This window comes from Elgaria multicarinata, chromosome 1 (assembly GCF_023053635.1).
Source record: "Elgaria multicarinata webbii isolate HBS135686 ecotype San Diego chromosome 1, rElgMul1.1.pri, whole genome shotgun sequence".
NCBI lineage: Eukaryota > Metazoa > Chordata > Lepidosauria > Squamata > Anguidae > Elgaria > Elgaria multicarinata.
In genome coordinates this window covers 68205339-68230726 of record NC_086171.1, presented here as the reverse complement: position 1 = coordinate 68230726, position 25388 = coordinate 68205339, and the positions used below count along the sequence as shown (strand labels likewise).

Genomic DNA, 25388 nt, shown 5'->3' with positions numbered 1-25388 from the left:
TGCATTGCCACTGGTCAGTTCACTGCAACTTAATAAACAAAACAATGCAAAGAAACTACAGAGGAGATTGATTCCTTATACAAATGTAAACAGTGAGTAAGGACATACATCATCTTCAAATGTATTATTCCAGAAACAAAAATTGATCACTTCCTTATAAATTGATTTTCATACTTTTGATTTTCATGAGAGTCAATTATTTTTTGCCTCTCAAAATATTAGAACTTGGGCCTATAGAATCACCATTCCCTCTAACAGTGAACTCAGGTGGTTAAGTGACCGAAGTTTGGAAGTAAAACAGGGCCATCTGAAATAAGGGAGTAGTTTCAGCATACTTGGGGATTCCATAGGTACACAAAGTTATATACTTAAAAGAAAAATGGTAAACTCCCCACACAGCCCAGGATTTACAGAACATTGATGACAGTTGGCCACATAGAATAGGTTTTGCTGAACATTGGCTATTCCGCCCAGGGCAGAATCTGGATGGCCACCAGTTCCCCAACTCTGCCTCAAAGAGAGGGATGGAAAGGATCAGGAACCAGAAAGGAAGGAAGTCTTTTGACTGCTTCATTTGGACATTTTGGTAGTTCATGTTATTCTGTTACATCAGCTCCTGAAAAAGGCTCTGCAGATCCGAAACGTCGAGCTTTTATTCAAAAAGTCTTGTAACAACAACACATTTTTAAATGTTTGAGATATCAGTACAAAGGGATTAAAACTTTTCTACTTTTTAACACTAGAGACTGTCTCTTCCTTTTTTTGGTAGGAATATACTGCAACAGGTTCACAATTGATGGCCAGTAAGTACAGGGCCAGACCTACACCAGGCAGGACATAACACTTTGAAAACGGTTTGAGAACTGTATTTTAGTGTGTTCTGGTCCCCAGCAGTTGTCAATACAGTTATAAACCATTTTAACTCAGTAGTGTAGATCCTGCCCAGGAGAAATGTATATAACTAACAGAATTGGGTGACCCTGTTCAGACAACATGCTAAACCATTGTGGTTAAGCACTTTGAGCTAAACTTTATGGCTTAGTGTGTTGTGTGAACCATTCCTAATCATCAAGGTTACATAACAACAGTTTAAACATGCTCACTAACCATTTCCTGTAAAAGCATTAGTGGCCTAACCATGGCTTAGCGTGTCGTCTGAACAGGCCCAATGTCTTTAAAAGAGATAGAGTTTACATTACTCAAATTCATAGCCTATCCATTGAATATTTAGTTGTACATTTCTTACCTTTGTAAATTCTTGACAGCTCCTTTGGATCAAACATTTTAAATAGGGCTTCGCTAGTCTCTGTGTCTATATCACTCTTACCATTAACCATGACTGCTAAAGATCATACCACTCTATTCAGAGGAAATATCCAATTACTGAACATATAAAGCAATAATTTGTGAGCTTCCTGGGGGATATTGCACTGTTGGAGACACAACTTTAGGCTAAATAGTTCTTTGGTTTGATCCAGCAAGGCAATTCTTGTCCTCTTATGTTAATCTTCCAGTGAGCACTGGTTCATTCATTCAAGTCATGTTCTGATAGAATGGGTGTCCTAAACCTCAGCTAATAATCCCCATGGTAGAACAATGACCCCTTGTGGCCAGTTTTAGTAAAAGCTGTGGGTTTAAAAGTAGCAGTAAAGTCATTTGATTTTCACAGAAAGATATAAGAAAGTAAAGAAAATCTCTTAACTAGTGTAATGTTGCAGTCAGGAACGCAAACACGTTCGAAACTATAGGGCCCAGCAAGTTAAAATTGTTTTGGGTAGGCCCAAAATTATTTTAAAAGAGACCTAACACTACTGCTGAGATTAATGGTGACGGTCTCTCTTCACTACCACCACCTCTTTCTTTCCAAGCAGGGCCTGAAAGAATATGAAGAGCACATAAAATGTTGCCTGAACCAAGCCACACTGAAACTGGGGTTAGGCTGATTTCTGGTTCCACCCTGCTCCCCCCTGCCCTGCAACAGTCAGCATTCTGCTCAGAACTCATTGGGACGTTTTGGGGTCCCCCACCCTTACAGTTTTTTTCTAAAGGCTTTTTGTGCTTCCGCAAACCTTGGAGTTTCCTCAGTTCTGTCAACACCTCCCTCTTCTATATGGGTGGTGCTGTTTTGACCATATAAGAAATAACACCCAGAGCCTGAACATTGGAAATAGAGAAAATGATGGTGATGGTTATATGCTATATCCAGGATCACAGGCAGCATGTCTTCTGAAAGAAAAAAACATTTCAGCTCCTGCCTAAAATAGAGGATGTCTGCTAGAGATGATTTTTGGGGAACTCCCTCCACAGCTTATCCCATTCAGGGTCCCCTGAACCTCTGTGTGGTGTTTTTAAGAGGTTGGAGGAGCTGCTGTGGAAAAGAAGGTGAGGGGAAGTTCACTTCCGCAGACCAGTTGCTCATACTTAAATCTGGATCCAACCCAATATGTATACATAAAGAGCTATTAGGCCTTGGTATGAGAGCTCCATCAGACGAACGTTTTATTGCACGCTTGTTACTGGGCACTCACAGATTTTCACAGGTCCCTCTCACGAAATCATCTGCCTCCCACATGCCTCCCGCCCCTTCTAGCCTTCTTCACGCCACAAAAAAACACCCCAGAAAGTCCACCTTTTTTTTTTTTTTTTTTGAGACGGAACTTGCCACTATCCCCTGCTATGTGCAGGAGAATGGGCCACGCACATGTTGTTAACTTCTTCTTTCGAAAGAGGAAGTAATGAGGGACAAACGCACGGTCGGGGAAGCAACGGTAAGCAAACGTGTTTTCCCCCACATAGCGATGCTCTCAAGCTACTGGGCGTCATCCTGACTTTAGCATGTCATTTCAGAAGTACATCAAATGATTCAAACTCCAAAACAGAAAGAGTAAAGTCCAACCAATAAATAAATACATGTTATATTTAAAAATCCCAATATTTTAATGAAAGAAAAAGAATATTCACACATTTGCACTTCTGTACAACTTTGTGATATAGATATATAGATATATATATACTCATTTTAAGCTGTTTACAAATCACATGGATTAGTGCTTCAAATATCACATAATGTTGATATATTTCTGGCAGAAATAAATATATTGCACTTAAAAAGAAACTCTGTTGTTGGATGTTGTTTCCTAATTTATGTACTCAACTCCTTTCCCCCACCCCCATAAACATTTTGCCCTCACCTCCGATATACACACACACATCATTACATGGTGAATGTGCTCACGCAATTAATTAAAACAACTTAACACAGCAAACAACAGACCTGTAATACATTCTGTTAAGAGAGACTCCAGTTTTCACTTTCCATATGTTTAAAGAAACACTTTCCTCATATTTGTGGTGTTACAGAAAGAAACCAAAGGCTTATTTCAAATGTGGCAGAGCTAAAATACAGCCACCTATATTTGGTGTCCAAAATCCTTTAAAAGGAAGGTACTTATAAAGTAGCATATTTAGGGCGCAATCCTATGCATATTTAGACAGAAAAAAGACCTCCAACTCCCAACATTGGGAGGGGAATACTGGGAGCTATAGGAGGACTTTTTTTGTCGAAAAATGCATAGGATTGCGCCTTTATTGACTGAAATCTCCGCTTAGTACTTTAAAAAAGAAAGAAAGAATAAATCCTGCCATTTTTTAAACAAGAAACTGAAATCATTGACAGTTTTATCAGTACCATAAATAAAGTTCTATTATTCCTGTTAAGAAAGGGGAAATATTGGAACAATATTTCTCTGCAAGAAATGAGCAGGGAAAATAAAGAATCTGACTTCACAATAAAAGCAATGTCCATCCCAATGCAACAGTGGCCTTAGCTAGACCTAAGGATTATTCCAGGCAAATTGGGAGGTCGTCTCTGTCTGCTCCCGGTTTCCCCTCTGTGTCATTTGGATTTACAGGGATGATCCCGGGACAATCCCAGGATATAGGCCTGGTCTAGCCATGGCCAGATTCAGTGCTCCGATGTGTACATGGAACACTGCCTGAGTAGTGGCTGTCCTATTTGCTTCAATGCTGGGAAATGTTCAGTATATGGGAAGGGTGTGGCACATGTCACATTCTCTAGCAATAATGAGAAAGGGGCAACCCACATTTCCATGAGGATCTCATGGACATGACCATGCATATGTGTGCATGCACACACTATATGGTCCACAAACTTTGGTGTCAGTATTATTCTTGCGATCCTCGCAACCTATTGGAACTACTTATGGGATCCATTCAACAAGACAGTAATGTGTATAGATCAGGCCAGATTTAAGTGGAGAATTTTGTCACTCTTCAAACTTTTATAGTTTTCCAGCAAGGGGACAACAAGCTAAACCTCACCCCCACCAATTCCCCGATATATTGCCATGTGACTGAGAAGCATGTTACAAATGTCACAGATGAATACGCAACCAACTATTGATGATGATTACTAGATCATCCTAACCTTTGCAAAAAGCTGTGAATCAAATAAAAGAAGATAGAAAACCCATAGCTGCCGTTTCACCATCAGTTACCTTGGTTGCTGTCACAGTCTGAGAAAAGCATATGAACCATTGCTTTCTTGACCCAATACGCTAATTACAAAATGAAATGCTTTAGGGTGAGGTATGAAGAACTTTCATATTCAGAGTTCAAATGAAACAAACTTCAATCAGCTCAGTTCCAGCAAGCCAGTGTTTAAATTGCTTCAGTCCAAGAAAGGCAGACAAAACATTTCTCAACTGAATATATTTTTTCTTGTTTTGGTACGGTTCTGTAATGCCACGCCTGGATGTGGCATTTCATGTGAACATGAACCAGGAAAAAAAATTGCTTTGTGATTGAATATGCTTGTGGTTTGGAACTAAGAAAAAATTGACTATTAGTATAAAGTTTGTGTCTTAAACCAAAGTCAATATGCAGAACAAAATGGGTTTAAGAAAATTAGTACAATACAAGGTTCAAACGGACCTAAGTCTGCCATGCATACAGTGGTGGCCAAAATTGTGGACACTTTTTGAAATTTTCATGTTTTGCAACTTTGCATGCTTATAGAAAATGTTCTGATTCACGAAATTCAAATGTTAATTGAAAGACCTGATTCACGTAATACAACAATCCTGCTTCTTTTCCTGGGTGTTCAATCAACTCTTTTCTTTGGTGCCATTGCTCTATTTATGATGTTCATACGTACACTTTTAATTTCAGAAATACTTCAAATATTCACACAATCTCCAATTGCGCTTCAGTTACAGAACAAACAGCAAAACTGACTTTCCCGAACTTCAAGCATGATGTATCGCAGCTACTGCCATGTGATTGGTCCCCAGAATAAGGACTGTGATTGGCCAGTAGGGTTTGCAATTCCAATCCACTTCTTCACTCAATCTGACCTGTGTTTGTTTTTAGACTAAAGTAAGCATAACTTTTTTGTACTGCAGATATTTGCATTCTGTTTTTTTTTATTGAATTTCAGCATTAAATTCTCTTTCAATTGATATATAAACATCTGAATTTCATGAAACAGAACATTTTCTATAAGCATGCAAAGTTGCAAAACTGCAAAACATGAACATTTCAAAAAGTGTCCACAATTTTGACCACCACTGTAGGTTCTTTGCATGCAACACTTTAGAGAAAGCCTGTTTTGAGTGTAGACTTGGTTTATGGATGCTTCAGCTATATCCTAGCAGCTACAAGATAGGAGGGAAGATCAAGTCCCCCTTCCTCTCCTGATACATCCATAAACTGACCTACACAGATAAGCTATACAAGAGTTAATGTTTGGTAAACAATTCTTATAAGTTTAAATTCTTGTGTTTAATTTTAGGAGAGGAGCAATAGGACTTGGTAACCAGCTACTTTGGTTTTTGCCTTGGAGGTTTGAATAGAACAATTAAGTTAACAAAAAAATTCTATGTTTTGGGCTATAATGTTGATGAAGACCCTTGTGGTCGAAACGCATATGGGACAGGTGGATGTGTATAACCTTCCATGTGACCAGTAGAAAGAAAGTGTAATATGTAGTTTCCATTTAGCGCCTGTGGACTGTTTAGCTCTTATTTGGGTATAATTTTATGTTATGTATTAAATCATTAACTTTTTAAATTATTAAGTTTTTCCTATTACTTTTTATGCTTAAAAGTAATAGGAAAATGAATCAGTTATTTCACTGAATTTTATCTTAGTTTGCACAATGGTAGCTCCATTTGAACCTTGTATTGTACTAAGAAAAGTTTGACCAGGCATAATCCACAAGGAACATTTTCTCCGCAAAACTCTGTTTCAATGAAAAAGTGGCACCTGAATACATGCTCCACTTGCACAGCTTCCATTCATTTCCATCAGGGCTCATGAAGAAGGAAATCCCATGGTTTATGCCCAATGTTCATAAGGAACTGGGGTCAGTAGTTTAAACTAAAGGAATGAAAAGGAAGGGTGAAATGGTGAATAGTATTTACCTCTCTTTCTTTCCTAGTGAACTTAAAGCTGAAGTACCCTAAACATGCTCAGAACATCATCTTTCCCCCATTATTCATACAAAGCAATGAACTTATTAGCACAGTATTGCCTCTTTTGCCTCTGTTGGGAGGGGAGATCTATACACAATACAACTATACACAGCTGCATGAACACAGCTGCTTATCTAGTGGTTATGGCGCATCTTCAGATCATTCAGCATTTAATTACAGACCTTGCAACCATCGGAGTCTCTTTGGCTGTATCAGACGTAGGCTTCTGCATACTTCACACAACTCTGACCCCCCTCAAAGAGGAATCTCACTCCGTAATGTTTTAGGTACATTGGTTTTCTTAAGGAGTTCCTCTAGTCTTTGGACCTTTCTGACAGGTCCATGACGACTTCCGTGCCATTGCGGCTTTGTTCCCCTTGCCTTGGGGTCAGTCATACAAAAGGCGTCATGACTGCCGAGGAGTGGCGCAGTCCCTGGATCGCTGCATAAGGCCCTTGCTGAAAGTAGTGGTGGTACCGAGGCATGTGGAAAGAAGGGAATGTCGGGCCGCTTGCCTGCATTGAGCTGGCAAGGGCTGAAGGGGTGAGGGGCATCCCCAGGCGGCTGTACGGAGGCAGCGATCCTTGGATCGGGTGAGGGATCGGTGTGGCTATGGACGCAGTGCCAGAACCAAGAGTAGTCAAGGACTGTGGATGCTGGAATCCAGGAAAACTAGACGATGACGAGACCCAGGAACTGAGGGACAAATTATCAGATGTGGTAAACGCTGATCCTGCAAACAAGGTAAAGAGATGAAACAAATGCTGAAGCTTTACTGTACAACAGGGGCATTGCTAGAAGCCTTGGGAAAATCCATTTCCCAAGGCTCCAAATCTATCCCCCAGAGCCCTAGGTGTCCATTGGTGCCCATGGACGCTTTTTCCCCCTCAGCTTAATCACCATGTGGTGGTGGTGGTGGTCAGGTAATTTTCAAGGAGGATGGCAGCTGAGGAGAGAAGGGTTTTTGTGAACCGCCCAGAGAGCTTTGGCTATTGGGCGGTATAAAAATGTAATAAATAAATAAATAAATAAATAAGGGTTGACTCTCCTGCATAGCAATTAAGCTTAGAAAAAAATCTTTCCATTGGTAGAAATATAGGAAGCTCCCTTATACCGAGTCACACCATTGGTCCATCTAGGCCAATGCTGATGACACTGACTGGCAGCAAAGGCTCTCTGGGGTTTCAGGCTGGATTCTTTCCTTGCTCTACCTGAAGATGTCCGGGACTGAACTGGGGACCTTCCACGTGCAAAGCCAGTGCTCTCCCACAAGCAATGGCCTCCTCCTAGGCCATAAGGGACATTTTCCCTAAGCTTGGTTGCCATCCCGGAGTGGGTGGGTCAGATTTCCAGGAGATCACAGTTGGAAAGGGAAGGGTTAACTCTCCCTTCCCTGTGCACTGTGGACCCCCCAAAGCCTGTCTCTGCATGGTAATTAAGCTCGGGAGGGGACCCTTCTATTGATGACAATGGAATCATTGGGCCCTGAATCTTCTAAGGCCTAGCAAGGCCTCTGCTGTACAAACAACTAGATCCAGAGAACTGAGTGGCATAAGTAACACCACTGTTATAGCAACACTGAATGAGGTTAGAGGGCAGAAGAAGGGTATCGTCAGATGTAACAGCAGACAGAGCTGAACTTCAAGTGGCCGTTGCACATCAAGGCGGCCATAGAAAGATAACGCAATACAGTGTCAGTGAGCTATGGGACTAATTCCAGGTCTATTTTGATTAACGCTGTTGAGACACAATGCAACCTATCTATCTAGCATCTACTTGGATGGCAATTTAGGATACCTGTCGCATGTTGCAAAGAGCCAAATATATAGTTTAATGGAAACAAAATCACCCAGGTTGGAACAGTGTTTCGGAGTGGCTTCCAAAATTACTGCCCCACCCCTATACATACACACACATACACAATGCACACTCCTGTTTAGTTATGTTGTGAGTAGGAAAATGAGGTGGGGAAGTGGTCAATATCATGAGTCTTTGAAATGTTGCAAATGGCTTTAAGAATACTGTATATTTCATGCGTCAGTCTCAGATGTGATCATTCTGACATTATGGAGTCACATCTTTTTGGCCATTCCCCCTCTTTGGCCATTCTTAATATCTTCAAATACAGGGAAAATTAAGACCAAAAGCAGCCCTAGGACTCGTCCATTCCAACCAAGAATCACCCAAGACCTCTGGTACTGATGCGCCATATGTATGTCATCAGAGCATAGCAGTACCCACACGGCTCTGCTCTCTCCTGCCACTGTGAGTACTAGTATGTGGGTACTAGGCCCTGTGCAGGCCTAAGCCTGCCCAGAGGCCTCTAGGCTAGGGTGACCATATGAAAAGGAGGACAGGGCTCCTGTATCTTTAACAGTTGTATTGAAAAGGAAATTTCAGCAGGTGTCATTTATATATCTGGAGAACCTGGTGAAATTTCCTCTTCATCACAACCGTTAAAGGTACAGGTGCCCTGCCTTCTTTTAAATCTGGTCACTCTAGTATAGCTCCTGCAGCTTTAACTGCTGTGATGAAGCGGGAATTTCCCCAGGTTCTCCATATATACAAATGATACCTGCTGAAATTCCCTTTTCTATGCAACTGTTAAAGATACAGGAGCCCTGTCCTCCTTTTCATAGGGTCACCCTACTCTAGGCCATTTTCCTTCCAACTGCCTTCAACCTTTCAGGAATAGGAGAATGTAGCGTTAGATCAGGGGTATTGAATCCGTTTCAGTCTAAGGGCTGGATTTAGTTTCAGAGAAGCATCGCAATGGTGGTTGGGAAAACTGGAAAACTGGGTACGGCCAAAGGCAAGGGGGTGGGGCCAAATAAGCTGGGAAGCCACCAAATCACCACTGGTCAAGGGCAAGGGATGGGGCCACCTGGGGAACCCCAAAAGACCAGACTGGAATCCCAGGAGGGCAGGATTTGGCCCCTGGGCCTGAGTTTCAGCACCTTCCATTTGATTATGTTCTGGATGCATTTGTATCTACATTAGGCATGTATTTAAGCACTTGCCTGGTCACCATAGATGACAAGGGATTGCTCATAGGTGAGTTCACAGCATTCCAAATAAGCAAGGGTGTGGACTGGGTGATGAAGAATGGAGCCCTCCAACCCTCCTCTACATCTAGGCACAGAGCCCTCGTGTGTCAGTCCCCAACCAGGCTAGGGATTTATTCATTGTTTATTTATTTATTTATTTGCAGGCTAGTAACTTTTGTGGGTTTGTTTATAGGACTGAAATCTGTACTGAGGGGCGGTTGGGTAACCAGGCTCCATGACAGGTCATGCCCAAGCCAGGCGTTCTGCGCAATCAGACTCACGGCGATGCAGGAGTTGCGTGGAAGAATATCTTTTTTTCCAAAGATATTCTCCCCAAATTCTGGGTTCATTTTCAAGCATCAAAGCAAGCGACCCATAAGCATTTCAGAATAGTATTAGGAAAGTGGGGTTATAGGGTTTGGAGGTGGTTAATATTCCCTGGGAGGTTGGGGGAGGTAGATGTATGTGGATAACGTAGAATAATCTTAAAGTGTCTTTTAAAATCTGTTCCTATATGAATAAACTTTACTCTTATTTTGTTTTATCAACCATTCAGGTGGACAATACACACGGATACTCACACACGAAGGTTTATTATTCCCTCATCCTTTTAGAGGATAAACAATAGGGTGGTGGCAGCAAAGGAGAGGTTTAATTATAGACATCACAGAGGCTGGTGAAACTTTTCTCTCCCTGTGTTAGGCCTCTGCGTTCTGTATTTACCTCTGCTTTGTGTCCCTTGGCTTTCATCTCCTAGGACTTCCTCCTCTCCTCCATAGGTTCTGATGGGGGATCGTGCATAGGAATGCTTTTGAATAAGGCTCTCTACGCTTTCCCTGCGAAGAGACAACATGCATAATCAGTACCAGCCTGAAAGCCAGCTCTGCGTTTATTTAACCACACAGCCCCTCCAACCCACAAGTGATTGGTGAAATGATAACATGTGCTTGGAGCCTTTTGTACTAATGGTCCTTTCAGATGCCTTGTGTGGAAATTCCAGAAGAGTTAACTCAGGCCGAAGAATGATGTTTTGAGGTCATAGGATGGCACAAGAGCAGCATCCAACCCATGTACAAGCTGTACAGGGGTGCAAGTACAAGCTTAAAGGGCTTATAATACACTCACAATTACTTAAATAAGGTGGAAATTATGATTCCCCTCCCCGAGTTTGGAATATTTAGCCTTGCTTTCAAGGCAGCAGATAATGAACCAGACATCAACTTCCTGTGAGGCTTAGTGAGGGCAGAAGGCCAGGCACAGTGGTATCTTACAAGTTCTTGCTGCCCTTGTGCCTGCAGCCTAACACAATACAGCAATTTTAGGAACTGCAAATTGCTGGTAAGGGAGGGGGAAACATAGGCACATGACTCTGTCCAGCTACTGATTGGGCAATAGTATGGACCAATGAGAAACTGGGAATCTGCGGGAGTTTGCCTTACAGCTGGGGTGGGAAAGTTAGCTCCTCCAGTCAAGATTATTTCCAGATCTGTATGAAGCATCCCAATCCCAATTGCATTACATTCAAGCTAACTCAGTAATTACCAACAACAACTATGGATTCACAGAAGTTTATGGAAGGGAATTGTGTAGATTTATGATCCAATTTTCTAGACCATAATTCAGGTTATTTTTAAAAAATCAGGCTGTCTAAATTTTTCATAGGACACCTGATAATGCTTTTTTAGTGCCAAATATGATTAAGTTCATGCAAACCTCCCCCATCCCCCAAATAGCAACATGCTTTGCTTTCTGTTTGTTCACTGGAAGTACAGAACTATGCCAAAGTTTGATTTTAATTTTTTAAAAGTTAACAACAACAAAAAAGACCATATAGATTCAACTGCACTCCCTTAGCGCTATAAAATGCAACCTTAGAAAGAGTTCCAGTGAATCTGTTTGCAGACTGAGAACAAAATCAATCTATGACAAACTTAGGATCGAACTACACATTATGGTAATAAAGTGGTTGGTAGTTAGTGAATATTCAAAAATGTACTGGATTAAAAACTGGTTCTTCGTATTTTTTGTACTTGCTTTTATTTTTGATAGATAAATACTATGCATTTTTACAATAGCATGACAAAATGATAAGGTCAAAGTAGAATATCAGCTGAAACACCTTCCACAGAACAAAAATGTCTGCTAACATCTTGCTCCTCGGCATTGCAATGCTGAAGTCACAGAACTTTAATCTGAAATTTACATGGAAGTTTTTAACTATGCCTTTATAGGGCTGAATCCAGACGAATCCTTGCCTTAGTCCCATTGAAATCACGGGGCATGTTAGTCATGACAAAGAGCACATTGATTTAAATGAGACTAAAGCATGACTAAGATTGCAGTACTATACACAGTTACCAGATGTAAGTCCCACTGAATTCAGTAGAGGCTTACTCTGAGTAAATGCATATAGGATTGCACTGTAAATGGATCCAACATATAATCCCTGACAGTGTACACAAACATTTCCAGGAAAAACCTTTCAATTTTATTTATACATTTAAGACACCTATATTAAAGTTTCCGGAGGCTCTAGAACCTGTTCTAACAGCCTAGTAATCTGTCATAGCAGAAAACGCAGCATTATATAAGATATGCAAAATGGGTTTCAAAGCTAGTGTCATGCCAGATCACAATGAAAAAATACAAATAACAACAACAACAGCTCCTCAAAACTTTCCTTCTGACGACAAAAACCTTTCTAATACCTCCGGAGGCTTGTACAGTTGGATTCTGGTGACAGTGAGCCTTTTTTGAGTGTGAGTTCTGTAAGACTGAGGTATAGGGTGGCCAGGTGTCCCTATTTTAGAGCACACAGTCCTCTGTTTTGGAGAGCCAGCAGAAGACAATCTCCTATTTGAACTGGTCCTCTGTTTCAGGGATGGGCAACTTGTGGCCCTCCAGATGTTTTAGCCTACAATTCCCTTCAGCCCTACCCCGCATAGCCAATGGGAGTTGTGGGCCAAAACTTCTGGAAGGCAACATGTCACCCTCCCCTGCTCTAACTGATGGGCTGGCCAGTCCAAGTCCAATAAGTACCTTATGTAGGCGATGCAGGAACTTTGAATTTGCCCATCAACAGTTAGCCCCTGGACAGCAGTCTCAGAAGGCACATGGGTTACCTGGTCCTAGTCTTCCCACTATGCCAAGATGAATTGTATTATATTAAAATTATAACAATTACTTCTAAATTTGCATCAACATATACATTAGCATATGCAAATTCTATGCAAATCTGCACCTTCTCTTATCCCCTTTTTGGTACAAGGTGCGTAAAAAAAGCCCCTTCTTTGAACCCTAACTGATTTTGCAACATGGGTAGCAGCTACCTGAAGCAGGGCTTCCTTTTTCTACAGGACTTTCCTTACCCAAGCAGGCCCTTATGGGGAGAAGTGTTCTCTAATATCTGCCGGTCTGAGAGCATTAAGGGCTTTCTAGGTCAAGGGAAATGGCCCCAGAGTGGCTTCTCTGAATGGAATACTGTCTGAAGAATGGGAGCCAAACAGTATTCATTCAACACAGCTTTTAAGAGGCAGAAGTGAGGTGGAGCTATTTAGTGATTTAACCTATTTAAGAGCAAAGCCCTTTTAGCTAGCAGGATTCCCCAAAGACTAATCTGACCTGGTGCACTTCCAAATAAGCTGTCATAGACAATCCAGTTAACTGACGCCATTTAAACCTAGCGTTTGGCAGAGAACCTTTCTGAACTTGCCTTTGGCCTTGGGTAACTCAGGTCAGCTAAAAATGCCTTGCATTTCAGCAACGTACATAGCATAAGAAATGGGTGTGTGTGTGGAATTACCAAACAATACAATGAATCACCTAAATTTCCCCCTGCTCCACCACCACCATCTTTCCTTGATAAAGTACTGAGAATTGTTTTGTCCTTGGAATATCACTGGTATCATTACATATGCGAGTCCCTTGGAATATGAATATATCTATATCTATATATATATATCAGGGTAAGCTACTGGGGAGGGTGGAGGGGAGAATTTTATCAAAGTAATTTACTTGCAGGGACTGGAAGTGGACAGAAAGCAATGGCAGTTGCTACTGAGAGGATGGTATAATTGAATTATTGCCTTTTAAGTGATTGAAGACAGTGGCCATACCAGAGTTATCTCTCAGAAGATCTTTCAAGGGAAGAAGAAAAAAGAGAGGGGTGGGTGGGGGGAGATACTGCATTGGTTATATTATGGATTTGAATGCAACCCCCCCCCCATTTCTAGGAAAAGGAGAAATGCAAACGGCTGCACACACATTATTTTGTAGAACTGAACAAGTGTAAGAGCAGCGCAAAATGATAAATTAAGCTCATATTGGCCAAGGGCATTAGAGTTCATCAGTCTTAGCAATTTGTAACCCTGACATCAGACATACGGTAACCAGCCTGACCTCGGGAAAGAGTGGTAGCGGGGGGATCACACACGGAACGCTTTCTTAACAAACGATGGTCCGCCGTCTTCTTAAGGACGAACACAGATAACAGTTGAGAAACTCCTCTGCTGACATGTACTGCCAGTTCAGCTACTAGTTTAGGGGGACGGCCACTCTAACGAGGAGATGGAAGGTGGCAGGTTGACCCCATTGTCTGTCAAACCGGGTTGCCAGCAAGGCCGCAGCTACAGCCATCCACCATCAGTGCTCTATTGCCTGTGCTTAAGGACCAGATTTGGCCCTGATTCCTCCAGTTGCTGACCTCTCATCTAATACAATCTACCTGATGGCGGGACTTGTGATACAGGCCACCGAACCCGAAGCTAAAGGGTTAACAAGGTGGGGGAGATTACTGGGATGCTTGTTCTGTTGTTTCCTGTCTCCTCCCTCTAATTCCGTCTTCTTGCCCCTGTCTGCATGGATTTCTGCCCACTTGGCTGACCTAAGCCATCTTACCCTAAGATGGAAAGTTACTTGTCCCTAAAGTAAGTCTTATCCTAAACCACCACTTGAGTGTTTCTTTTGTTGACACGCATGGCTACTCACAAGGAGCTGGTTCGGGCTACATTACCAAGCACAGTGCCTACACAATGTCCCTTCATTGTCAAAAGTGCAGGACCCCTTCCAGCCTGAAGGCCGAACTCCATTTCTGAGACACTCACGGGGTGTGTGTGTGACACATTCCAGTGATGGGAGAGTCTGAAGGCAAAAGGGGGCAGGGCCAAAACACCCCAAATGCCAACGTGTTTAGCTTTAAGCTCTCACAGCTATTTTATTTATTTATTTATTACATTTTTATACCACCCAATAGCCGAAGCTCTCTGGGCGGTTCACAAAAATTAAAACCATCATAAAACAACCAACAAGTTAAAAAACACAAATACAAAATACAATACAAAAAGCACAACCAGGATAAAACCACGCAGCAAAATTGATATAAGGTTAAAATACAGAGTTAAAACAGTATAATTTAAGTTAAAAATTAAGTGTTAAAATACTGAGTGAATAAAAAGGTCTTCAGCTGGCGACGAAAGGACAGCTAGTATCTAAGCATTAGGAGAAGCCTTTCAACTTTTTAGAATGAGGGGTGTCGGCGGGGGGTGGAGAATTGCACGAAAGCCAGGAACGCACCAAATGGTCAGCAGTCAGGAGAGGGTAGCAAGGCATTCTGGCAAATCCCAAAGGGCCGGATTTTGACCCCAGTCCTGAGGTTCCGCACCCCTGCTATAAGGCCTGTACAGGAACTGAGGTGGGCGTTGTGGAGGGCACTTTGTGAGTGCTCTCTGAGTTATTTCCTTTGCCTTGTTCTGCCCCAATCTGTCTATACCTGCCATTAACACTGCTTGGTCTATTTGCCCTTTCCTTAATTATTCTTTCCTCTAACCAGCTATATGTCCCCAAACCCAGCTTGTCCCTAATGTTTATGCCACAGCAGTGTTGGGTGGATTTCCCACTTGACTTTACCATTATGTGTCCATTTAGTATGACCCATATGACAATGACATCTTTATTGCTAAAAGCAATAAGCCATCACAATTTGACATAGTTAAAAACAACAACTTTGAACTGGTCACCAGACCAATATCTGATGGTCTTCCCTTACCACTGCGCTTTGGAGACTCAACCCCCTGGACTGGCTTCCTGAGGTCTGGCAGGCATCCCTGCCACTGGACTTTGCAATATTTTGCTTTGTCCAGTTTCCATACCTTGGCTAGTTCCCATTTTCTAGCCTTGACCGGTCTTACCTTGGGACAATACCTTCCTGGAGGTTCACTGCCCTCCTGACTCAACGCCACAAGCCTGTCCCTGAGGAGCAAGGTGGGGATTTTAGCAAAACAACGGTCGCACCCCAAGTAACCGGCTTTTGCTCACGTTGCTCAATCAGCGGTGCAGGGTCCCTTCACTCCCTTCCCAGCCAATGCACCAACAAACATTACGAAGACGCTTTCCAGGTCTTAACACTTTATTGATAGAAGGGAACGTTGCAATGGAGAGAAATGCATCTCTTCCAAGGAGCACCTTTCTGCCCAATGTTGGGTGCAATTCACTTTTATTAGCAAGTTCAGCAAAAGTAAATAGAGCATGCACAGAAAGCTTGTTTTCTAAGACGAAAATTCTAGCCAACCACAACTTTCCTGAAGCAGGCCTGTTACCTGGGCAAGTAGAAAAAAGGAAAATCTAGCCCAACCAGAGATTCTTTCAGTTTGCGCAACTGAGGTGCATATGTGGGTATGTGGGTTTCTTGTGAGACACAGACAGATTTTTAAAAGTTACTACTCAGCTATTAAGACAATGCCCGATGTCTGACCTTTCTATCCAGATTGATCAGATTGATTAAAACATAGCTTCCCTTATGCTAAGATAAAGCTCAAGATAAAGCTATGGACACGACAGAAGCAAGGTTTGCTTTCTGATATGCCTGGACAGGAGTTTCAGCTGCAAGTCCCAATTATAAACAGGCAGCCCCTGCCATGGTACTTTTCATAAGCAGATGCAGATAATTTTATAAATTACCAGCAGACAGATCAATATATTTCCTATTATAATTCCACCCCATAAAAATATGTCAATGGCAATTTGAGACAGAAATCCAATTTGGGGTGTTTTTATACAGCACAAATGGACATTTTTCAAAAATGATACATATTGAAGCAGTCATTTTGAGAATAATTATGCAATTCTACTTTAATCTTAGAAAAGCTTTGAGTCTGCTTATAGTCAGATCTTCATTGCCTCTAACACTTATTCTCGTTTTTCTCAGAAGATAAAGTTGTGGCAATATGGAATTAAATACAGCTTCTGATCCAGAGTTCTGTACACATCTTTGATACATACACCGAGCTCCTGCATAAGCAGATTTTCCCATTCACTTCAATGGAAGGGACAGCTCTATTCATGTATTTCTATGTGCATAAGGAGCTACTCTTTTGAAGTGATTTGAGAAGCTTCTGCAGGCAGAGGACCTTTATATATTCACTGGGGATTCCACACTAGATTGGGAAAGGAGGAGGAGGAGGAGGAGGAGGAGGACTGTCCAATATCTTAAGCTCCCTGGGAAGTTCACAACAATTCACCAGACAATAAAATACAGCAAAAATTCTCATGACAATAAAATGCAGCATAAAATCTAAGACAACGTAAACAGCTAAAAATAATTTCAATAAAATACAAGCCCTTTTAAGACAGATGACATAGATGCCCCATCATATACCATTAAATGCCTGGTGCTGAAAAGATGATAATGTTAGCGCCAGACAGGCCTTAGTGGGAGATCATTCCATAATGGGCTGGGGGCACCCCTGAAAAGTCCCTCTCCCTTGGAGGGGTCGCTCTGAGAAAGGTAGGTTCACATTAGGAGAGGCACTCCATCAGATATCTAAGGTTTTATACGTTAAAAACCAGCATCTTGAATTGTGCTCAGAAACATACAGGCAGCCAATGCAAGTGGGCCATAATTGGTATTATATGTTCAGACTTTCTGGTCCCAGTTATTAATCTGGCTGCTGCATTGTCACTAACTGCTATTGCTCCACCTTACTCATCATTGCTACCAGTAGCTTGCTTGCTTGGCAGAGAGCAAGAAGGCTACTTCTCTAGGAGCCCACTGCCAAAAGAAGTGGGTCAGGTGGCAACCAGGAAAAGGGCCTTTTCTGCTGTGGCACCCCGGTTATGGAATAAGCTTCCTAGACAGGTTCACCTGGTGCCTCCATTGTGTGAACTGCTCAGAGAGCTTTAGCTATTGGACAGTACAGAAATGTAATAAATAAATAAATAGGCTGTGGCATCTGCTGCTCCTTCTCACCACTATCACTGTTGTGTTGGGAATATTGCAACCTCATCTTCAAGTTACTGGAAGGGGGCAGTGTTGCAATTCAATAGTGCATGGGAATTTTGATCACAGCTAGCCTGAGGATCTCTATAGCTGCAATGTGGTTTCCTGTGATTTCTTCCTTTTGCTCCTCCCCACCCCTCTGACTCCCACCATTGCTGAAAACACACGTTTGCTCTCTAGTACCTGCTTGTGTAATAGAACCAGGGCTGGGCAGAGGGGGGCCAGTGGGGCCAGTTGGCATGGGTCTATGATTTTGAGGGGGCCTACTCCGAGTTCCCCTGGACAAAGTTCCTTGATTTTTCTGTTGTTGATGATGAATTTGCCCAAAGAAAAGTACGTAAAGCATTTCTGAATGTGAAGAAGTGATGTCTTATATACATCTTGAATAAAAGTGCTTGCCATTACCTTTTTTATAAATTGTTCTAGTTCATATGTACTTAGAACTGATTAAAAGATACTTAAATGAGCAGTTTGAAATGGGACCTAAAATTGGCATGATGGTAGCTCTTAGGTAGAGCTTTAGTCATACCAAATTTGAAACAGATCCATTCATCCATTGATTTTTAAGGATTTTTTTAAAAATTGAGGTTTTAAAATTATTATTTTTAAAATAGTCATTTTTAAAGATAAAGAGTTGAAACTTTGTACCGTGATAGGATTTAGGTAGAGCTTTAGCCACACCAAATTTGAAACAGATCCATTCATCCATTGATTTTTTAGGAATTTTTTAAAAAATGAGGTTTTAAAATTATTATTTTTAAACTGTCATTTTTAAAGATAAAGAGCTGAAAGTTGGCACCATGATAGCTTTTAGGTAGAGCTTTAGCCATATCAAATTTGAAACAGATCTGGGGCCAGTAGCAAACCCTGTTAACAACAACAGCAGCTTGCAATGAGTGAAGATACAGTCAGAAAAGATATTTGAGGGAAGGGGAGAATGTAACACACAGAGTATAGCAAAAGCTTCAAAGTACAGCAAAACCTACAAAAGTAGGAGTGAGTGAAGTTAATTTCAGATACATTGAATCTCTCACTTGTTCTTTATTTCAGTGATTTTAACATTAAGATGTTATGTAGAACAGATTTGTCTTAAATGTGTGTTGTAAAATCAGACATGTGACCAAGGCTATGTTCGGGTGGGCACGCCCCCTTGGTACTGGACACGCCCCCTTGGGGGCGACCATGTTGTCCTCCTTTTTGGTTTCCAAAATATGGTCACCCTATTTTGAAACTCTACACTGCGGCGGCACTTGTATGCAAGAATATTTGTGAGTAAACTGCTTTCACTGAAGAAGGGTGTGTGGTTTCTCCTTCTCTTGTGCTAAGATAGCCCGAGTGCAGTTGGGGCTGGTAGACACTTGTTCTGATTTTGCCTTTTGTTTGTACTCTGCTAATTGCCTTTCTAATAGGAGGCATCACTACTCAATCATCTCATCACATTATTCACCTGCCAGAGCAAAAGGCAGGCGAAGAAGCAGGCTGCAGTGGGCAAGAGTGGGCCCTTGTGCCTACCCTTAATGCTGGTAATCAAAACCTTGTCTAGTAAATGAGTTAAAACAAAGAGGGAGACATTCAAAGCCAGGCAACAGGCAACAATAATGTGCTGGAAAGGTAAGGCAGGAGTGTATAGAAGCTTATGTAGCACAGTCAGACCCGGCCTCCTGCTCCCAGGAGAGTCTCAAACCACCCACGCAGTAAAAAAATAAATACAAAATGATCGCCATTTATTCTCTGGGGTGTGTTTTTTTAAAGTAATTTTAATTTAAAAAATATTAATGGGGATCATCTTGCAAATCTGGTTTGCATGACAAAGGAGAAAACCCCCAAACCAGCGAGAAACGGAGTGGATGAATTGGCCATTATCAGTTTGAAGGCCTTTCTTAGCTCCGAATTTCAAAGACTTGCTTTTCACATAGCTGCCTCTTGGCACATTTGGAAGGATGCCCAGATTGCAAAAAGCATCAGATATGAGTCACCTATGCGGGCTCAGAAGAAGGCAGAAAAATACATTCACTCAGCCCTTCATGGCAGAAAAAGAAATGACTGAAAGGTAAAAAGACTTAAGACGATTAACTGAAACCTCTAATTCAAAAACAAAGCATACGGCCATAGAGAGGAAAGTGCTCTCTCTCTCTCTCTCTCTCTCTCTCTCTCTCACACACACACACGCACACACACACACACACACACACACACACACACACACACACACACACGAGGCACTTCCACATGATGCAATCCTACACAGCTGCAGCATTGTGTTAATATCAGAAGCAAGAGTGGCTACTGATGAATCGCACAAAAGAGGACACCAATTTGCATAACGATTGATTGATTGATTGCATTTATATCCCACTTTACCCCCCTCCCCAAGGAACCCAAGGCGGCATACATAATCCTTCTCTCCATTTCTATCCTCAAAACAACAACCTTGTGAAGTAGGTTGGGCTGAGAGTCTGTGACAGGCCCAAAGTCACTCAGTGGGCTTCCATGGCTGAGTGCGGAGTAGAACCCAGATCTCCCAACTCCCAGTCCAACTCTCAAGCCACTACACCACACTGGCTCGCTGCATATGGTTATATAAGCTGCAAATTTAGATGTAATTTGTTATAATTTAAATAGAAACGCAGTCCATCTCATCATAGTGTGGAAGGCTGGGACCAGGTGACCTGTGTGCCTTGAGCAGTCCACTGTCCATGGGCTGTTGATGGGCAACTTCAAGGCCCAGCTCTCCCTTCTGATAGTTCTTTGTCATTGAACTGAACTTGGACTAGACTGCCTTTCAAATAGAGGACACCTTCAAAAGAGAGGACTGTCCTCTAACAGCTCTTCAACTAGATGACTGTCCTCTATAAAAGAAGATACATGGCCACCCTAGCTAAACGGTGGTCGGGAAAGATCTACTCAAGCAGCCTCCCCCATAGATGATTCTGTATTAACACACATATCAGAGCACTATAGGATTTCAGAGCTGTGAAATGGTTTCCCTGCTTCAGGTGCACGTGAAGTGGCTTGCGCACTACCAAAATACCTCCTAGGTTCTCGTCCAAACATTATCCTGCTTCAATCCTTGTCTGTAGAGCAGTGGTTCTCAACCTTCCTAATGCCGCGACCCTTTAATACAGTCCCTCATGTTGTGGTGACCCCCAACCATAAAATTATTTTCGTTCTTCTCTACACGATCCATTGTCATGGGATGGTTTGCTAATGAAAATAATACATAACAATAGCTTTAATAATACAAAAGATGATACAAGACATAGTTCAGTCAATACAGTTTCCTAAGACCATTGGAAATATGTGTTTTCCGATGGTCTTAGGCGACCCCTGTGAAAGAGTCATTCGACCCCCAAAGGGGTCCCGACCCACAGGTTGAGAACCGCTGCTCTAGAGTCTTGACTATTATTCATAAATTTTATTTAAAATCATTTCTAGGCCACTTCTGAAGGGAGGAATCTTCTCAAGGCGGTGTACAAGATAAAAACTGTACAGAACAGACGCAATAGAAATTCAGCAAATGTGTATTCAATAGAAGTTCTATAAAAATAGTGGGTATTATTTTTTTTAAAATAAAATCATCTACTAATTTTATTTAGGCTCTGCAAAGAGGCTGGTAACGTTATTATTATGGGTTATTAATAGAGCTTTATACAGTTCCCTGGCAGGGCTCTTAATACAACTCTTGTGCATAGTTTCTCCTAAGGCCAGCTGAAGCATGGAAGTCTGGGGCCTGGGCTTTACTGAAGAGAACAGCTATTTACATGGTTTGGGAACACAATACCTGGTGGAATACCTGACCTGAACATATCGGGACACTACAATCAACATCTGGGGCGGCCCCCCCAAGTGCCTCCTCTAAGGGAGGCTTGGAGGGTGGCGACAAGAGAGAAGTGCCCCCCACTCCCATTATGGAATGAGCGCCCCACTCAGGCCTGCCTGACACCAACACTGTCATATTTTGGTGCCGGGTTAAGACTGCCCTCTGTTCCCAGGCATTTAATGGCATTTAGTGGGATATGATGGGACATTTATGCCAGTTATCTGGCGAGGTCTAGTATTTTAGCTTTTAGCTGTCTACATGTAAAATTTTATACTGTATTATTAATTTATGAGTTGTTGTAAACCTTTTAGAGAGCTTTGGCTATTGGGCGAATAGAAATGAAATGAGATGAGATGATGATGAGAATAATTAATATTAATTCCTCTGTGCCCAAATACAACACAATACTGATAATGATCCATTTATAGCATAGGGTGACAAATGCTCACATCCAAGAAGGCTATGGTAGATTTTTCTAACAAAGGTTAGAAAATAGAACATCACACACACACATTGCAGAACGTAACATCCCCATATCACAGCCTCCCTGAAAATTACAGAAATATGCCCCCAAATATTTGACCACAGTGAGGATAGGAAGCGTTTCCTTCATTCTGATTTGGCTTTATGACATTACCATGTTGCTTCCATGATCCCTGATTTGCTGGGATTGCCTGAGGAAGAAGCCCAGGATTTTGATTTTGTTTTTAAAAGCACTGAAGCTGCAAATTGAAGAAAGAAGCAGCTGCAAACAGCATACAAAAAATAAATAAGCAAGGGATGGGTGGGTCATGAAAATTTGCCAACAAGCTTCCCTTTTCAGAGCTGAACATTTTTGTGGGCAAAAGGTTAGCACAACCCTACTAGAAGCTTTCTTTAAAATGAAAACAGGAGACCTGGTATTGTGTTGTGAGAATATCAGTACTCCCTAGAGACTCTCCTATGGTAATCCAGCAATTTTGTTATAAAACTTAGTTATATAAATGGACTGGCTGATATACCTGGCTCGGGCCCCCTAAGATATATGTCTGCAAGGTAATCATCTTAAAGTTGTAAGCCAGTGCTAGGCCTGTGAGTTAACTTTTAAACAAATTAAATTTGTTTCTTTTTTTCCTCACTCACCCTCACGACAACCCCGCAAGGTAGGCTGGTGCTAGGCCTGTGAGGTAACTTTAAAATGAATTAAATCCTTTTCTTTCTTTTTCTCTCTCTCTCACCCCTGATGCAGGCCAGGGCTGCTTTCCACGGCCTGGTCGACTATCTTCTGCTTGGGGCTCTTGGGGCTGGGAAGCCTCTGAGGGCGGTCAGGTTGAAGGCCTGTGCCTGCCTCGGCCTGCGCTTCTCACCCACCAACTGCTCCAGCAGGAGGCTGTACTGAAGCGCTGGGCCCAGCAAGTGCCCGTAGGTAGGCCATGAGGGAGCCAGCTGGCTGACTGACTTATGGTTAACTCAGTTGTTACTGTCAGCAATGGGGCTGGAGCTGCACCCTCCAGCTCCTGATGGGGCCTAGCAACCGAGGCAGCCAGCCCCAGGCACTCTCCCTTCAGACCCAGGATGGCAAGCCACTTCCAGATGATGGCCGCCAAAGCCTGGTAAATCTTCCTTCCCACCCAAGGCATGCTGGGAGTTGTAGGCACAAGCCTAGCTCCCTGAATAACATGTTAATCTTTGAACACCATCTGAGGTGTGGTGGGAGACAACTGGAGAGTGGGCCTTCTTAGTTGTGGCACCCTGCTTATGGATTTTTTCCCCCAGGCAGCCTTGCCTAATGACTGCATTAATGACTTTCCAGTGCCAAGTGTTTTTTTTAAAAAAAATTCTGAGGCATTTTAACTTGATGAGATTTTTTTAATGCTGCGTTTCCCCCCAACCCCATTATAACTAAACCATAACATTCCAAGACAGCTGCAGGAATTACCGAATAAAGTTTATGATTTTTATGTTTTTATGTAAAAGCCTGACTATGCCATTGAAACAGAAGAGTGAATGGAGGAATGACTGATAGCTGAGGCTAGAATGGAATGGTGGACAGGGTTAGTGGCAGTTGGAGAAAAGGAGAAAAAAGATAGTGAGAGGTCAGGGAAGTGGGAGCTGAGTAAGGATTGAGAGATAGTGACCCTGATTTCCTCACCCATACTTTATTTTAAATCAGCCACTCTACATGCCAGTACTACACCTCCCAGCATGTCTTTGGCAGCCCACAGGTGCCCGTGTCCTCTGAGACATCCTCTTATTGTCAATGCTGCTCTTCAATAGAGGAATGAGTAGTACTATTGCGAAAGAGGGAAAGTAAGCGGCTGTCAGTGGACATGCCCAGCTCCAGCAAAGTCCTGCCAGGACTGCCCCGGCCTGCACTTCTCACCCACTAACTGCTCCATCAGGAGCCTGTACTCTGGGGCTGAGCCGGGCACTTCCCCCCCTTCATCGGGTCTGTTTCTGGGCATGTGCAGAGTGCCTCCTCTTCCTCCCTCCCTCTTAAGAGTAAAGGCTGGGTGGGAGGAGGCACCGCATATGGACGCAGCCTATTTATGTGGTTTGTTTCCTTTTATGTGGAACTGGATTGACTGCTTGAGGCCAACCTTAGGAGTTGGGGTTGTGAAAGACACACAGTAGCAACCTGCCAAAGGCCAGTAAGTCTGGCCTCCTTCCCAAGGCATGCTGGGAGTTGTAGGTGTAAGCCTTGGTTTTTATTAAATTCTTAAAAAAATACTTAAAAAAACAAATTCTGTGTTTTTGGATTTTTCTGGTACATTGCAGAACCAGACCTATCAGCATGCCAAATTTCAAGTTTCTAACTCATCTGGAAGTGGGTAAACATTTCCGGACATACGGTACATCGCGCACACATATTTTCTGCCTTATGGGTAGAGATTCAGTGCAGAAACATACACTAACGCAGTGGTTCCCAAAGTGAGCAGTACTGCCCCCTTGGGGGCGGTGGGATTGCATAGGGGAGTGTTAAGAGGCAAGGGGGCAGCAGGGGGCGCTAAGAGGCAAAGGGGCGGCAGGGGAGCACTCGAGGTGGTCTTTTCCAAGAAGCACCTCTCCAGAAGGTCTTAAAACCCAGGGACATTTTTATGGAAGAAGGTAGTTTGGTCCCAAGCCATATAGGGGACGAATCCACACATGTATTCATTTCAAAAGCACCAAAACGCTAATGAAGAGACATACCCTGCTTGGTGTGCCCCGCCACGCTGGCTGTAAAACAGAGGCATTCACTCTCTTTTCCCTCCCTCCCTCAGCAAGCCTGCGACAGGTGCTTCCCATTTAAAGGGGCTGCGTGCAGTACGGCCCCTTTTTCATTCTCAGCTCCTCAGCTCAGCTCCTCCACCTGGCCGCCACCGCCGCTGCTCAGCCCGGGCACCCAGACCAGCAGGATCTAGAAGAGCATGGCCCCTTTAAATAGGAAGTACCTGCCCCAGGCTTGCCAAGGGAGGGAGGGAAAAGAGAGCAAACGCCTCTGTTTGTAGCCGGCATGGCAGGGCATACCAAGCAGGGTATGTCTCTTTATTAGCGTTTTGGTGCTTTTGAAACATTTCAATTCACAGTTAAAAGGACTCTTCTTAAATGGTATTAATACATGTGTGGATTGAGGAGGGTCTTGTTGGCAGCACGGCTCCGGACAACTCGGGCTGATGGAGCACCTCTCCTGGCATGACCCTACCCAAATATACTACACTCATCATCTAAGGCCCTCCTCAAAGTGCCTCCTCCTAGCAGAGGTTTGCAAAAAATAGAGGGTGTTTAAAAAAAAA

At 42.7% G+C, this 25388-nt stretch overlaps 1 protein-coding gene across 1 annotated transcript in view; it reads right to left on the bottom strand.

Annotated features, from left to right (window-relative positions):
- Positions 1 to 6886: 6886 nt before the first annotated feature.
- The window catches only part of TBX20 (T-box transcription factor 20), a 53554-nt gene continuing 35052 nt past the window's right edge, over positions 6887 to 25388 (bottom strand). The window contains exons 7-8 of the mRNA XM_063116107.1: positions 10265 to 10377; positions 6887 to 7227 (exon numbers count right to left, since the gene is read on the bottom strand). Of these exons, the coding sequence (XP_062972177.1) occupies positions 6887 to 7227; positions 10265 to 10377 (454 nt within the window). The remainder of the gene's footprint in view (positions 7228 to 10264; positions 10378 to 25388) is intronic.